Source organism: Rhinatrema bivittatum, chromosome 1 (genome assembly GCF_901001135.1).
Source record: "Rhinatrema bivittatum chromosome 1, aRhiBiv1.1, whole genome shotgun sequence".
Lineage (NCBI taxonomy): Eukaryota > Metazoa > Chordata > Amphibia > Gymnophiona > Rhinatrematidae > Rhinatrema > Rhinatrema bivittatum.
In genome coordinates this window covers 699,421,238-699,439,062 of record NC_042615.1, presented here as the reverse complement: position 1 = coordinate 699,439,062, position 17,825 = coordinate 699,421,238, and the positions used below count along the sequence as shown (strand labels likewise).

Genomic DNA, 17,825 nt, shown 5'->3' with positions numbered 1-17,825 from the left:
TCCTTCCATCTCCCCCAATCATCTGTCCTCCTCTTCCCCACTCCCATATGTGCAATCATCAATTTTTTTCCCCCTCCTAGTACTATTGATTTTTTACCCTTTCTCCCCTGTCCAGAGTGCAACCATCAATGTTCCTCACTTCTTCTCTCTCTCTGCTGCCACTATCAAATGAAATGGGTTGATGGCCTCACTCGAAACCTGGTGGAAATGTGCCCATATCAGAGCACTCATCATATAAGCTGACACAGTTCAGTAGTAGGTCTAGCACAGTTAATCATATTTGTTCCTTAAAATGAGAGAACGTTTCAGCTGCTTGTTTTCCCACTGCTACTAGTGCAAATGTTATTTTGTAGGCTGTCCTAAATCACTTCTCATGCAACTTACTTTCTTCCAGTAGCTTTACAACCTCCAGGCTTACCTGTGTCTTTCTTTGTAAAGTTCTTAGTTCCACAGAGTCTTTGCTCTGAGAAAGGCCTGAAAAGGCTTTCGGTAAATCCCGAATGACATCCACCTGCATGCAGTCCAGATAAAGGTCTACCGTGCTGGATTTCTGCTGCAGGCCACTGAGACGCAGAAGGACCGTGTGCTGCTTCCCATCAGCCAGATGGACATTGTTAAAGATGACTGAATTCAGCTTCCCATCATTCCTCAGATAACGAAAAGCAACTGTTAGAAGAAACAGCTTGAGTGATTAAAGAATAGTATAATAGAAAGTACCACACAAAGTGAAAACCACTGCCAATGTGATACAAACTCCAAAGAGATGACTGTATAGAATCACGCGGCTTACTGCAGGCAATTAATCTTCACCATACTTTAAATTTCCTCTATATTCTTTTTTTAATTTTTCAAAATTCAATTAAAAATTTTAAAATTATTTCATTTTCTAAGCAAAGAACTTTTTCAAAAACTTCTTAAAAGACCTTGGCAGTTCTAACTGCAGCGGCATTTTTTAACTGGTAGCAGCGTTATAACAAACAGCTGGTTTGTCATTAAGCTTATACAGAGTTATGAATTCAGCTTGACTTAACTTTTTCTTGAGTGTAATCTAAGCTTGTAAACTGCCTTGAATCTTTTGACTAGGTGGTGTAGGAATTTTTTACATAAATAAATAAGCTGCTCCAACGCTGGCTGCGTTTCCATGACTCTTCTTCAGGGGAACATTCTGAGTAGCTGCTTGTGCAAAACAGAATACTTGCTGCTGAATGCTGCTTGAACTTGTAACCCTTTGTTGGGGAAGTTTAAGTCCCAAGGGCACACAAACTTATTTATTCTTTGGGGCTGCTCTGGCTAGTGCTTCTCCCACAACATTACTTTCTGTCCCCAGGGTGGATCCTTTTTGTGCAGGGAAGTTCTCGCTTATGGCCCAGGCAGTGGTTTGTTCCTTTCTGTGTGTGCTTTAGATGCTGCATCCTAAAGGGTGAGATACTGAGACAAACCAGGCAGAGCAAGGCTCTGGGTGTTAAATTAAAAGTTTACTGATTCTTTAACATTTAAATTAAAGTACATTTTTTCCATAAAAGTTGAAATTACATCTGGCTGATATACAAAGGTGGGGGTTTTTTTCTTCTGGGTCGGTGTCCTTTATCTCAGGTATCTGAATAAAGCTTCACATGTTGATTTTAAAGTGCACAAAGCTCTCCCAGTGAGCCAAATGGGAATCCTATTGGAGGGGTCCCCTCAAACATGGAAAATTCCTACTTGAGTCCCAGTTCGTTCACGGACACCCAGCCTGTCCTGGTCCCATGAGGTGGAGATCCTAGAGTAGGTCTCCAAGGATCTTGATCCTTCTCCTTAGCCTTGGTATTGGTGACTTCTCGTGCAGGAAATAGTCTTAGGAACTGGGACCCAGCCCCTGGCTTGTCACAGTATCTCACCTCTTGGGTTGTAGCATCTAACAGCACACACAGAAAGGAACACACCACTGCCTGGGCCATAAGCAAGAGCTTCCCCCCACACAAAGGATCTACCCTGAGGACAGACAGTAATTTTATAGGAGAAGCGCTAGCCAGAGCAGCCCGCAAGCACAATTAAAAATTCAAGCATATCCTTGCTCATGCATCGATATGAGTATGTATGGGTGCACGAGTGCTTGTTTTAATATCGACCTCTATATGTCTGTGTTGTAAATAAAGGATTCAATGACTGGATAGCCATGCACCCTTAAATATCCTGCTTTCTGTTTAAGAAAGCTTCCAAGGTTTTGTTGTCAAAGATGAGAAGAAAGTAGAAAGAAGAATTTTCTGCATATCTGCTGATGTTCCTGAAATACTTGACCTGGCCTATCAGAGAATATTTCAGAATAAGTGTCAAAGCAGAAATAAAAGATGGGAATTTAGAATTACTCCATATTATCTATTTTCACCCTTAAAGATCCCAAAATAATATTAAATATGAAGCTATTTATATAGTATAAGAAAAGCTTGTGTTTGTCAGTTGGTCACCCTGTCATGTCTATCTGTGGCCACCAGGTGGTGCCCAGAACAGTGAAAGGTGCACTGTGTAAAAACAATATGCTTTGTTTGCAAAGCCCTGTCACACACACACATGTATATAGGCACACATGGAAAAAGGTAGATACGCACACATGCACACAGATAGGCAAGATACACACAGATAGTCACAGATACACATAGGCACACAGACATATGCCTGCACAGTCACACACACACAGGCAGAGACACACAAACAGGCACAGGCAGTCACACACACACACACACACACACACACACACAGAGTTGACACTTGCCCAGGCACCCACACCCACATACAGGCTCCCCCAAATGTGCACACAGGCAAATACACACAAAGGCACTAGTACATGCCCCCCCCACACACACACTCACACACAGGCAGAAGCACCCATGCACACACACAGGCACAGGCACCCACACCCATAAGCAAAGGCACACACACAGGCTGTTATTGACCAGACAACTCAAGTAATGCCTGGTAATGTTCACTAATATGCTCTGTCTCCGAAGCCCTGTCTCTCATGCTCCCACACATAGGGACTTGAAGGCATAGGCACACACAAGCATGCACACAAGCGTACACAAGCTTGTGTAAGCTCGCAGAAGCATGCACTTTGTCTTGCACATGCATATGTGCATACACAGCGGCAGGCACAGGCACACAAAGTGGCAGACACATACCTTGGCATCCACACACAGGCAGAGGCATCCACACATCCACAACTACACAGGTACACACACAGGCTCACCCAAATACACACATACAAGTACAAACACATGCACAGGCACCCACACAGACAGGCACAGGCATACACACATACTACACAGGTACATACACGCAGATACACACACACGCTGTTATAAACTAGACTATCTGAGCAATGCTGGACATTTTTTGCTAGTTAACATTAATAATTAAGAAGCTAATGACAGTTTTTTTTAATTTTCTTGATTAGAATAAATTTATAGCTTGCTTTTTGGCACTTCAAAGCAGGTTATATATAGGTACTGCAGGTATTTCCTTAATTTCAGAGGGCTTACAGTCTAAATTTGTATCTGAGGCAATAGAAGGTAAAGTGACTAGCTAGTGAGCCAAAAACTAATCATAAAAATGTTTTCAAGTGCATTCAAAGCAAAAAGCTTGCAAGGAAGTCAGTTGGGTTGCTAAATGACTGAGGGACAAAAGGGGTGCTCAGGGAGGACAAGGTATTAACAGAAAAACGGAATTAATTTTCTGCTTCAGTCTTTATGGAGGAGGATGTTGGGAACATTCTAATTGGTGGAGATTCTGAGCAACTAAAACAAATATCTGTGACTATGGAGGATATAATAAATCACCAAACACTAGTCCAAAACAACATGTAATCTGGGGATTTTCAACAAAATCCAAACCCCAAAACCAACCTAGTCACCCAGTTATATGTCTATAGTATTTTAGATAGCAACCAATAAATATTTCCAGAAAAACTATGTCAGTTACTGAGATAGTATAGAACCTGTCTTTAGATGTGAATGTCTCTGATTTGACATCTAAAGGGAATTATGTAGTTTTTAAAAGATTTTGTTTAGTATTTTTAGGTACATGTATTTTTTTTAATTTTACAGGTATTTTAGGCAGCATGGCTTGTTTTGTTTTCTAAATAGGAGGTAAAGTATATTGGTGTTTTAGAGTCTGATATAATATTTGCAGTGTTACTTTTTCGTAGGTAATGTTGTAGTTTGAGTGCTAGCATTTAGTGCTGTTTTTGGTATGGGAGGTTTATTATATTGCAATTGTTTATTCATGGCTTTCTGAGGGCCAAGCCCACACCATTAAATGTTACAACCTTATGCCGTATGGGTTCCTTGTGTCTTTTGAATCTAGGGGAGAGGGAGTCAGACTACTGTAGACCGTGGGGGGGGGGGGGAGGGAGGGCAGATGGGTTGCACATGTGGGACGGGAAAGGGGACTGAGGGAGTGAGACTGAATCCCCTGCTATAAATGTTATTGCATGCCACTGGCAATGGGGCCGATGCAATTATTTGCGCTGAAAGCGGGCACTGACTTTTCAGCTCCCGCTTTTTTAATGCATGCATGGCGCCCATAAGGTGGGCGCCATGCAATATGGAAATAAAAAAAACGGCCGCTGAGTTTATCGGCGGTCATTTTCATTACTGGCAGACAGGCCAGTTATGAAAACCGATGCCGAGTTTACCGGCATCAGTCTGCCGAGTTATTTTATTTTTTTTACTTTAAAAAAGAGGCAGAAAAGCAGTTTCTTCTGCTTTTCTGTACTTCTTTTCAATGTGCTCAGCTATTAACGCCTGCTCCTCAGAGTGAGGAAACTCATTCAAAGATGATATTTGTGCAATGTTCTCTCAACCTAGCTTGATGGTCTCTCTACCTGAGTAACATCAAACTAGGTTGAGAGAACATTACACAAATCTCATCTTTGGGTGAGTTTCCTTTCCTCACTCAGAAGGTCATCAGATCTTCACAAGAGAGCACTGTTCTGTTCGTACGTCTCACTTTGAATGTCAAAGTGGCCCCTAACCCCCTACACTAATACCTAGACCTCACCTCGAGATACTAGGTGGGCCTCCCATAGAGATATAAATACCTATCTAGGGTGAGGGCATTACGTTTGGGCTCACTCTCTCTCTCTCTCTCTCCCCCCCCCCCCCCTTTCCTTTTGTTATTGAAATAATAAATCAACACTTGTTTTGTGTTGTTTTCAAAATGAAATGACAGAAAAGTCTATGTAAATAGTTTTGTTTTAGCATGTGCTAAAACCATTTAGTGAGTGCTAAATCATGTTAGTGTGCGCTACAAAGAAAAATAAAAGGCAAAACAAAAATAAACAATGAGAAAAACAAAAAATGAAAAGGTTTGGACTGCACACTTCTTTTGCTGTGATAACTGGTCTACAACATGGAAGAGGAAAGGTTATGAATTCTAGATCAATGGTAGCCAACTCCAGTCTTCAAGAGCCAGGTTTTGAGAATATCCGCAATGAATATGCATGAGAAAGATTTCCATACAATGGAGGTAGTGCATGCAACTCTCTCTCAGGCATATTCATTGAGGATATCCTGAAATCCTGACCTGTTTGTGGCTCTCGAGGCCTGGAGTTGGCCACCCCAAAGGAGCAGGAAGGAACTACTATGCCGAAAAAGTCTTATTAACGTGTCATTAACAGCAATTAACAGTCAGCCATGGGATTTAAACATTCTTGTTTCTCAACAGACATCAGTTATATTTTGCTTTATTTCAAACTTCTTTTATTAATATTTAAATATTGTAGAATATATGTAGAGAATGAATTATTAAAAAAAAAAGTGTGGATACAATTATTGCACATATCAAAAACAGCATTAAATAGGAACATAAGCAACATTACGATAATGTACAATTAAATAAGCATTATTACATAATATGCAGTAAATAATATGCACTATATCTATATTAAAAAAATGCACATACTAAGCAGAGCCTTAGTTGACAGCCTGAATAAAAGCCTAGTTAACTAGCATCAAACGCGCAGGCAAATAGCCATGCTTCTGACACTGAGGGGAGAGCCAAATGGCGTTCCACCACAGACCTCAAAACATGAGCTGGGAAATAGACCATTAAATGAGACTTAAAATAGTCAGTGTCAATCCCTTTAATGTTAATATAGGAATCCTGAATCTAGCTAGGAACTCAATGGCAGCCAGTGAAGGGAGCACGTGATTGGTAAAACTATGGCTCTGGCACCTGGACCCCATTATCAGTCTGGCTGCTATATTTTGAATATGTTGCAAGCATCTGATAGAGTTAGAGGGCAACCCTATTAGAAAGGCATTGCAATATTCCAATTTTGAGAGTCCGAGAGCCTGCACAAGGGTAATGCATGCAGCCTTTTCCAAATATGAATGCAAAAGATGATGCCTGCATAGATGGAAAAAGCAGGCCTTCACTACTGCTGCAATTTGGGGCTCTATATATAGTTCCTAGGCAAGAAGTATATCTAGACTGTGAACTTATTCACAGGCTGGCAGTTTTACCTCATTTAGGACTGGGCATGGAAAATCCTCTAAAGGGGATAGATTTCCAAATCAAAGAACCTCCGTTTTGCCTGATGTTCAATTCTCCAATAATTTCCCCATTCCTGGTTTCAGTGAGATATGTAGCTGGCCATCAATTGCATAATACTGAAATGATACCTGAAATTTACAAATCTTCATAGCTAAAGGTACTAAATAAGTGTCAAAAAGCATAGGATTTAATACTAACCCCTGAGGAAAGCCTGAGTTAAGAGGGCAATAATTGGAAGCAGCACTAATAATGTCAGCTAGTAAGAACAGAAACAAAAATACCTTCTTCCCAGTTTCTTACCTTTATTCAGTTTCCCCAGCACTGAAAATTCAACAAACTTGCTACTGTCAGTGGGAGAATAGAGACCAAAGACAGTGGCTGTGGTCTTTGGTTGCAGTCTGAGGGTTGATAATACATATACTTCATTCACTGTGGGGTCGGTGAAAGCTTGCTGCAGAAAGTTTGTTACTTGCCTCTGGACTGGAGATGAAAGAAGATCAAAAACTGTAAGGGGGAAAAAAAAACCAGATTGGTGAGGGAATGAATGGAAGGGAAAACAAAATAATTATTCAGCAACTTTTACAGCACATATCAAATGATAACATAACATATATCAAGTAAGGAGGATTCAGGCCGAGGCAGGGCTCAGAACTTAGGCACAGATCACCATTGGCACGGTTATTTCTTACAACCAAACAGATCAGTCTTCATGGGCAAGCTATCTGAGCCTCTGACTATACAACTCTAATTTAATGTCATGATTTGTTCATCACTTTTCCAGAATGATGACTGCCCAAAGTGGTGAACAATAAATCACATAAAAACACAACCCATATCAAAAGCAAAGCATAATAAAAGAAAAATCTTAATGGCACAAAATCAAAAACAAACAGTCATTTCAGTCTCTGCCATACAACTCTGAGAGTAGTGGATTATTATTAGCTGGTTGGATCAGATGAATGAGCATAAATTGCCCGTGGCAGACAGCATGACTACAATGACAGTTTTTTTAAAAAACATACTTAAAGTAAAAATAGTATAATACCAGTTTTCAAGATTAGACTTTATGTATTTGGTATTTAAATTAAAGGCATCGAACTGATGATAAACAAATCTGTTCAGCCTCTTTTCCATATGTAGTTTTTATTTTTACAACTGAAGCCCCTACAGCAATCATGATTATAGACTAGGGAGCCGCAAAAGCAACATCTGGTAACCAAATGGGCTACCATCAACACTGAAATTCAAACCATTCCTATAACATCTTCCAGGTGCGAAGAAAGAACGTAAACACACAATAATGTGCAGGAGAACAATAATGTACTGAGTCTGATGCACTCATCTGTTCCTAATGTACCTGAAAGCAATAAAACTTTACCACTTTGCAGGCTGTGATACCTTTTACTGGGCTAACAGGAGAATTCTACAAACGAGCTGCAGTCCATAAACTTTTAACTGCACAATTCTTATGTCTATCAAGATCCCCCTTTTTTTCCCCCCAAGGATGACTCAGGGTACAACTTAAAAGTCATCTTCCAAAAATGGCCTATCCCTCCCATACTACTCACAGGTCATGGAATAAACTATCGCAGCTGCTGATCACATTCAGAAAATGGCTCCCCTCAGCAGGAGCTAAGCAGCAGAATCCCTCCAGGGCCAATACAGGAGAATTAAAATAAAAATGGTTTGGATGGTGGAATTAATTGGGCCAGGATAATTCTTTAAAGAAATGAATTACTAAAGGTCCTATAAGCATTTTTTCCCCATAGACACAAATGGGAAAATCTCTTTGGTACATCTGACCCTTGGTTACCTTATTTACTTTCTGAGAAAATAATGTAACAGTGCTTTTCTAAGTCTGTGCCTAGAGGGAGGGTAATTTTATAACTGTGCAGGTAGGGGTAAAGTCTGCATGCACTTTTTATGCACAGGTGACATATCCTGAATTTAATATATCTGGTCCTAAAAGCTATGTGTTAAAAAGATAGGATTTTAACATTTTAAGGATTTGTAAATGAACTGGTTTCATTGATTTGTGGAGATTTACTCATAAGATGGGAAGGATTAGGGAACAATAGCGGAGACTGGAAAAGGACAGAGAGAGAAAAAAAAGCAAGGGGGAGGGAGAGAACGAATGGGTGAAGAGAAAGAGAAAGCAAGGAGTGGGAATGGGATGGAAAGGAGCTTCACCACGTTGGGGGTTGGTGCAGAGAAAGGAGGTAAAGGAAGTCAATCGGATCTGAAGAAGTAAAGAAAAACCATGGAGAAAAAAAAAACGGGAGGGAAGAGGAGGCAGGAGGAGATGATGGCTGGGCCCCCATTTAGAAATAAAAGCACAGGCAACTGCCTAGGCTGCCAAAGTTTGAAGGCACCAAATATTCCTGGCCAAAAAGGAGCCCACATCTGTTTGTTTCAGGGCCCCATGCTGGTACGGCTTCAAGGGGGGGTGCCAAACTCTTAAATCCAGCCGTGGATGATGATGGGGGAAGGACAGTAGGAAAAGGGAAGGAAAAATCTAGGAAAGAAAGGAAAGGTTCAGACTGCAGTGTGTTTTATAAGAGTGCCATAAGTCACCGTTCATGCAGGTAGGCGATGCCAGCAAGGTGTCTCCTTTACCTTCCCATCTTGGTGGTACCCAGCTTCGGGAAAAGTGCACTGCTGTCCACAGGGTAATTTGTAGCACTACCATACCTACCAGAAACCCACACCCTGACCCCATCTCCTGATGGACAAGTCTGGCCAGTGTAAAATATTTTGGCGAGTCCAGTCGGACCTGAGATTTCTAGCCCTGCATACAGATATATCGAACAACCAAGTTACTATGAAAAGCAGTTAGGTGAATCGCCGAATACAGACAGCTTGAATATATTTGGTCTGCTTTTAGGTTTACAAAAGATGTAAGCAAATGTTTAGAAAGCATTTCTGCTGTGCTCAAGCCAGCCGAGCCCCAGCTCTCTGGATATCCTCTGGCTCGGGATGAATAGGAATCAAAGTGTTCTTACAGGCTGACTTGGAATTATTGTTTCCTGTTTCGTTTAGGAAGTTGTTGGGAGTCAGTCATCTGAAAATTGCTTAGAAACAGACTAATGCATCTAATCTGTACCATATCTGTCCCAGCTCTTTTGTTAAAAGTGCCAATGATCCGAAAACGCCTGCCTGAGATTTGGGGAGCTAGAGTAGGAAATAACCGGGGAGGTGCATGAGCGGTGCCTGCAATGTCAGAGCATCACCTCTAGTGACTGCATCACTCCCCGGCATCTGATGGCACCCGGGTGCTCTGATAAAAAAAAAAAAAAAAAAAAGCCAGAACTGGAAATTCAGGGTGTTTCAGCATAAGAAGCATCTGAAATGGAAGTGCTGCTGTTTGTTTTTATTTATTTTATTTAACACTTTTTTATACCGGTATTCGTAGTTACATCATACCGGTTTACATTGGAACTGAAGGTGGAAATTACATCAAACAGGTACAGGTGCAGGGGATGGGACTACAGAAACAAATAACGAAATTGAAAAAAAAATAAAAATTACACAAAAATCGAACGATTTTTTTTTTTTGTTTTACCTGCACACCCCTTGTTATCCGAGAGCATAATTTCCAAACAGCCTAAATAAGGAAGTCAGCCAAAACCTTTGTACGTTACACTAATTTTCAAAGCCGACGTGTGTGCACAAATAAGCCTGCTTCCAAAATTATCCCACCACTGCCGAATTTTACAAAGCATGCGGGTAAATCCAACCTCTCCCCCGGGAACTGGCACCACTTAGCCGGGTAAACCTGCACGCGCACATGCCATGCAAGTAAGTTTAGCCGCCCATTGGGCGGGCAATTTTATAAAAAGACAACTTTTGAACGTAAAAGACTATTTTACAGGCAGAAGTTCCTATGAAAATTACCCCTAAATGTCTTACTTTAGTAGTACAAAAAAGAGTCACACTATGACCTGCAGTCTATGAACTGAAATTCAGCTGTTAAGAGCCGAGTTCTGCGTTCCCTAAATCGGGTTCCTTTGCCTTATTCTGTGACTGCAGTTGCCGAGGTTCCGCTGTTTCCACCTCACCCTTGGCTTCAGAAGCCCTCGGAGAGATGGTCCCATAACTTTACGTCTCCTTGTGCAGGAGAACAGGAGGGAGAAGCCAGGGGATTCGGTTACCTTGGTAGGTGCTGGTGGCGCGCCCTCCAAACCCGGGATGCAGCTGCAGGATCACCTGCAGCAGCAGGAAGAGAGCTTTCCTTCTCGGCAGCATCGTGCCCACCCGCCTGCCTGGCCAGCTCCTGGGGCTGTCTTGTCCGGAGAGCTGGAAGCGGCGCGGCTCCGCTGTGCCCCCGTTTATGAGGCAGAGCTGCCCCCCGCCCCCCAGGAGGAGGGACCCAAGCCCAGACCTCAAGCTCTGCCCCCCCCCCCCCCCCCGCCAGCCCTGCTGGGGATGGGGGAAGGGAGGGGGCTGCACGTCGGGAGGGTGGGGGCAGCGCTAGCACGGCTCGGCTCGGCGCACCTTCATTGCTAAGGCTGCAAGGGAGAGAGAGAGAAACTGCTTTATTGCACAAGTGACTGCTGGAATGAAGCAAGCATGCTGCAAACGCTTTGAAATATAGAGACATCGAAAAATTCTCAGCATTTGCACTGTTAATTGTTTTAATTTTTCTAGCATTCCTGGTTATCACATTTAAATATATTGGCGCCCACATATTAATATGAACCACAGTTCCATGAATGAATCCTATAACGTGATGCTGAGATGATTTCTCTCCCAGTTCTTTGCTTTAAAGACGGTAGTTTTGTTAGACAAAGGTCTGTAGAGCTATTTGAGGAATGGTACGAGTAAGTTCCTTGTTTGGTTTTCACAGTTTGTGTTTAAAGACCAGAGAAATTCTTCCCAGCATCTCCTCAGACCCCCTACCGCCCTATCCCCTGAGCTGTCAGCTGGCTGCCAAGGGCATTTTTTTTCTGTAAAATTGTTCTTTAGTTTTTTTTATTAGCAGGTCGACCTCTTCTTCAACACAGCAGCTGGGAAAACACTTTTTAGACAATTCGGTTGGCAGTTTTACAAATATATCATTTAGATCCTTTCTGTTCTGAGATTGTTCTTTAAAGTTGGTTTTATACCGCATATTCCATTGTGCTGGATTTACCAATACAAGCCAGTAGACACCAGCAGAACAGCGCAGAGTCTGGCAAGCAGCACAGTTATCTGGGTAAAGAGACCCGGATAACTTTAGCAGAATATTCAGTGAGACATGCTCATTGCTTTCCCATTGGGCATACTCAACTAAAAAGATCTGGGTGTCTACCTGGATAACTTAAAACCTACCCAGCTATATTCAGAATATAACAGGGTGACTTAAAAAAAAAACAAATCTTGCAAGAGCAGCCCTTCCCACCCCCAAATAGTTTAAAAAATGTAATGGCATAGTGCCTGATCCATCTTAACCCCCTCCTCAAAATAAAGTTTTAAACAATTACAGGCCATAGGGGCCTAAGTCTCCTGCTATTGATATGACAATTACAGGTCTGATTACAGGCCTCCCCTCATCCCCCTAAACCCAGATTGCTTACCCAGATAACTCTGAATATCAGGATAATTTAGCCCACCCAGAACACTCCTGGACAGAATATTTAAACCTTGGGGTTTATCAAGGTACCAGACAAACCCCTTTGAATATGGATCTCATAATGTATACCAGAGGGCAAAATGTGCTGCACAACTAGATACAAGACATTAAATTATGACACAGCTGCATCACAACATGGCACCCATGCCCCAGGAGCCCCATCTCTCCCCTCTCCCAGTCCTAGGTTATTTATGCATGTTTTTCTGTACACAGCTTTGGTGACTCAGATGGGCTGGAGAAGCAGTTAATAAGAAGTTCTAATAAAAATAAATAAATAAATAAATAAATAAATAATGTGAGCTATTGGTGAGAAAAGGCCTGTTGATGCTCACAGGCCATGGAGGAATTTGGAAAGATTGGGGGATGGAGATCCATGGAGACTACCAGTGGCCTCCATGAGTTGGAAGGCACCAGATTCAGTATCACCAGTGATGTGAGACTATTGTAGCAATAAGAGGGAGATGAGTAGGGCAGGCATACTTGAATTATGCCTGAAATGGTCTACTCCCTACCCCCCAAAGACATCCAAATAGTCTACAAGAGGGGCCCAATTTAGTAACAGCATGCATGGCCTCCTCTGCCTCCAGTCCAATGGGATGTTCTCTGCTCAAGGATAGCTTTCACTGGTGAAGCCATACCTGTATGCCTAAGTCTTTGATGGATGCAGGGGACTGAAGGAGGTGGTTGATGCCCGGTGGATCAATGACTTAGATGGCTGACCTGGGGCTCCCAGCTGCACCACCTAGAATGACACCCTGGGACACCCACATAAGATTTCTTCTCACCTCCCCACAGTTCAAGCTTGATGCTGCCATGGTGTTACGTTCGTGGACCCTTGGGCCGGTTGGGACAGAGGATGAAATGCTGTGAGGGCTTACAGCACGCGTCCCAACCAGGAGGCGGTTCAGAGACCCGGAGCAAGTGGAGATACTGGACTTCGGTGGAGTCCTATGTGACCAAGGACTCGGTACCCACTGGAAGGATGGCGGCCGTCGGACCCTTGATGAAAGAAGAATCTTCACCCTGGAGACCGGCACTCCCCCGGGAGGAGCCCTTAGGAGTCCAGCTGCTGGGACTTTTGGAGATTCACCCTGGAGGCCGAAGTCCCCCCAGGAGGAGCCCTTACGGACCCGGCCGCTGGGACTTAGGCGACTCCCTGAAGATGGAAGATGGTCCGGATGCAGGCACCTCCTGCAGGTCGTGGGTTCCAGATGGCTGGCGCCTCCAGCAGGTCGTAGGTAATCCAAAAGTCGGTTCAGGAGTCTGAGTCCAAAGGACGGTCCGCAGCCAGGCCAGGGGTCGGTATCCAGAGAGCAGTCCACAGCCAGTCCAGGGGTCGAAGTCCAGAAAGCGGTCCGAAGCCAGTCCAAGGTCGAAGTCCGAAGAGCAGTCCAAAGCCAGTCCAGGTGTCGGAATCCAGAAGAATCAATCCAGCGAGGAGGGCAGAGCAGAAGCGGGATGAAGAACAAATCAGGAACACAGCAATAGCAGGCCGAAGACCAGGAACCTTGTTGCAAGGCACTGGAGTGATCAAGCTGCAGGGTACTTATCCCCTGAAGGCGTCTGATGTCATCCAGGGCCAGATTGAGATTTTCCCGCGCTGGCCCCTTTAAATGGGGCTCCTCCCCGCGCTCGCGCATCAGGGGGCAGGGCTAGCCGCACCGGAGCGTCGGCGTCTCTCCCGAGGAGGGAGAGACGTGCTGGAGGGCCTGCGAGCCCAAAGAAGATCAGAAACAGGCCGGGGAAGGGTGGAAACGGCCCGGGCCACCCCCGAGGTAGGTGGAGGGACCGGGGCACGGCCCGGGACCGCAACACATGGAGAAGGAGGGGTGGGAGGGCACAGTCACCATTAACCATTCCCATACTACCCTCCTACTACAAAGGCTGAGACTGAGCAGCTTCCATGGCAGACACCTCATGATTCAATTAGCAATCTGTTGCAGGGTCTGTGATGCGGATGGGAGGAGCGAGCAGATGCGAATAGCAGTCTGATGGAAGTCCCTCCCCTAAGGGAGGAATAGCAATCTGTAGTGAACTGCCTCCTATGGGTCTGCTAAGGAATGGCAATGTTAATGTAGACTGCAGAGTTGGCTATCTGTACCAGCGGAGTACTGGAGATGGTGCTCAGCTGGACAGAAAGTAAATAGGTGAATCCTTGGACCAATGGCAGATGACAGCGCCCTCAGGAGGGAGTCCCGAGAGGGACCACCAGCTAGGATAGAGTATGGAGACAGACACGGATAGTTCTTTATTAGATAAGCAGTATAACCACTTGATCGCCGGCCCCACCCTTTGGAACTCCCTCCCTCCAGATCTGCGCACAGAGACTTCCACCCCTAAATTCAAAAAGAAACTAAAAACATGGCTTTTACTACAGGCCTACCCGTCCGCCAATCCCTCCACATGATTGTTAGCTGAAATCTTTGTGACTTTGTTCTCTGATTATTTCTTGTAAATTTTTGTAAACTAGTTTCCCTCATTTGGAAATTGTTTCCTGTTTTTCTCTGTTAACTATAGTTACTGTTCCATGTAAAGGCCTTTGCCTATTAGTTCTAAGTTATTTGTAAACCGATACGATGTGCAAACGGTTGTCGGTATATACAAAAATGCCAAATAAATAAATAAATCTCCATTGAAGCAGGAAGGGACAGAGATGCCCGTGAAGGCACTGGTTGGGACCAACAACAAGAGTTGGTCACGACAACCTCTTCAAACTGAGATCGTAGTTTCTCCATTGAAGAAGTCAATGCCTCAATGGTTCGCTGTTGTTCTCGGACGTGAGCTGCTAGGCCAGGGATGGCCTGCAAGGCGGGAGTCCATGGCCTTGGTAACCTGTTGCGCTGGGAGTGGACCCTTGGCCTGGTGCAGGACTGGTACGGCCCTCCAGTCAGACCCGGAGAGCGCCTGCCACCAGGAGGCGGAGCACAGGAGGAGACAGAGGCTAGCTGGAGCTTCACCAATAGCAACCCGGGGTTCCCTCAAGTTGAGCCCTTTGTTACCCGAGCCTCCTGGTCTTAGGTGGGCCTCAAGGGCCTCCTAGAGAGGAAGTTCAAAGGAGTGCCCACCATGAACAAGGGTGCACGGTCGGTGTTCACATAAGGAGAACTGGAGGTCGCAGGAGGCCAGAAGAGAGTGTCCGAGGCTGGAATCAAGGCCAGAGTCTATATGCAGAATGGTCAGCCAGGCAGGGTCAGTAGCAAGGTCAGTCCAGATGTAGTGAGGTCAAGCAGGAGGTCGGGTTCCAGGTGGCAGACGAGAGTAGTCAGTGATCCAGGCAGAGGTCAGGTCAGGCGGCGATCAAGGATAGTCAGAGTTCCAGGCAGAGGGCAGGGCAGGCAGCAATCAGAGTTCCAGACAGAGGTCAGGGCAGGCAACAATCAAGGAGTAGTCAAGAACAAGCAGAGGTCAATACCATGAGATCAGTCCGAAGGGTACTACCAGGAATGGAGAGACGAAGGAGCAGGAGACGCTGGAATGGGAGACACAGGAGACGCTGGAACTGGAGACTGGAATAGGAGAGCCAGGAAATGCAGGAAGGCAAACTTGCTATCACGGAGTGATCGACCCGATTACTAAGGCAAGGTCCTGTGGACAGGACCTCGCTATTTATGCTGGGACTGAGTGACGTCATCGGGGCACACCTCGGCTGGGTTTCCCGCGCTAGTCCCTTTAAAGGGAATGACGTCGGCCGCACATGCGCCTAGGGGTTGGGCTGAGGAGACGCTGGACGTGGAGCCCCAGCAGGAGTTCTACTCTGAGGCCTGGGACGCCGGGGAAGCCTGAGAGCAATGAGGACAGCAAGGACCGGCAGAGGAGGTGAGACCGGAGCTTGTAGACGGCTGGGAGAGGTGAGCAGGCCCGGCCTTGTGTTGCGTCCGTTGCTGCTAGACGCCTTCACTCCACCCTCTTTACCTCTGTGGTGACTCCCTCCGGGTCTGATGGACGGCTGGCTACCATGGCGTCTCCAGGCCGTCTCCCTCCGGCGTACCCAGACTGGCTCGACGCTGCAACTCCGCCATCTTGTCCTGATGCCTAGGGCGCGCTCGCGTCCCGACTTGTACCAGCAAGGGCGCGAATCTCAGGGGCGTCCCCCTGAGATGACGTCATCTGCTTCCAATATTTAAAGGTCTTTGAAAACGCTAACAAACTGAGTTAGCAAGGACGGATACGGACGGAAACGCAAAGGGATTCGATCCAAGCTACTCTGCCTCCTCGGACTTACCAGAGGTACCAGCTCCTCAGAGGCCTCGCTCTTTTCTTTATTTTCAGATTACAGATAGGAACCGGTACTCGCTCCTCGAGGGCCCATGTTCCTGACACTCTGAAGATTCTCTACTGCCTGGAAGCTATCACTGTACAAACAATTGTGAGTTACCATCGCTCTCTCAGAGCTTTCCCTGGAACCAGGTACTCACTCCTCGAGGGCCTAATCCTTTCCAGCTCCTGAGCTTACTTGAGACCTTACGTGAGTTTTGTCATCTAGTTCTATTCATGAACTTTGCCTACTCTGCCTACTCACTTTTCTACAGTTTCTCAACAGCTCAGCCATCCTGGGATCATTGTTCCAGTACCTGAGGGACTACAGCCCTGCCAGGAATATCAGCTCACTACTGCCACCTCTGGTGGTTTCTAATAACCTGTCTAATAAAAGAACTAATGTGTGTCTGTCTCCATACTCCAGCCTAGCCGGTGGTCCCTCTTGGGGTATCCTTCCGAGAGTGTGGTCATCTGCCATCGGCTCAGGGATCCACCACAACTATATCAGATTCATTACAGATTGCCACACCTTAGCAAGACGATATCTGAGACACTACAAGATTGCTGACTCCTCCCTCTTCAGGAGCCCGCTACACAGAGCTTTCTCTACAGATTGCTCCTCCTATCTGATTGCTCCTCCCATCAAGCATCTTCTCCATACAGATTGCTACTCGAGCAGTCAGTCTATAACAGACTGCCAACTCAGTCTCTATCAGATTGCTAACTCCTGCAGTTGCTCCACAACAGATTGCTAACTCCTGCAGTCAGATATACAACACCGTGGAGCGCAACACTTCACATGATAAGTGTCATTGACCAGGGTGATCCATCCCAGTATGATACCAGTATAGTGTGCTGACTGCTGACAACATACGTGAGATAAAGAACACCCTGGGATAATCCAGGGTATATATAACATGGCCACCGCTGTCAGCGAGTTCACCCTTCACCAGTTGCCATACTGGGTCAGACCAAAGATCCATAAAGTCCAGCATCCTGTTTACAATAATGGTCAATCCAGGTTACAAGTACCTGGCAAGTACCCAAAACATTAAGTAGATCCCATGCTTCTAATGCCAATAACAGCAGTGGCTATTCCCCAAGTCAACTTCATTAATAGCAGTTAATGGACTTCTCCTCCAAGAACTTATCCAAACCTTTTTTAAACCCAGCTACACTAACTGCTCTAACCCAACCTCTGGCAACAAGTTCCAGAGCTTAATTGTGTGTTGAGTGAAAAAATGTTTTCTTTGATTAGTTTTAAATGTGCTACTTGCTAATTTAATAGAGTGCCCCCTAGTCCTTCCATTATCTGAAAGAGTAAATAAACGATTCACATCTACCCATTCTAGACCTCTCATGATTTTATAGAGTTCTATCATATCCCCCTACAGCTGTCTCTTCTCCAAGCTGAATAGCCCTAACC

The 17,825-nt window shown here is 45.0% G+C and overlaps 1 protein-coding gene across 2 annotated transcripts in view; it reads right to left on the bottom strand.

Moving 5' to 3' along the window:
* The window catches only part of THBS4 (thrombospondin 4), a 107,340-nt gene that overhangs the window by 73,573 nt on the left and 15,942 nt on the right, over positions 1–17,825 (bottom strand). The window contains exons 1-3 of one of the 2 annotated variants that reach the window (XM_029575635.1): positions 10,683–10,841; positions 6,832–7,035; positions 419–666 (exon numbers count right to left, since the gene is read on the bottom strand). In XM_029575635.1, the coding sequence (XP_029431495.1) occupies positions 419–666; positions 6,832–7,035; positions 10,683–10,776 (546 nt within the window). In that variant the 5' untranslated portion in view covers positions 10,777–10,841. Of the gene's footprint in view, positions 1–418; positions 667–6,831; positions 7,036–10,682; positions 10,842–17,825 lie in introns of those variants that run through there. The other variant, XM_029575645.1, reaches the window with a different exon arrangement.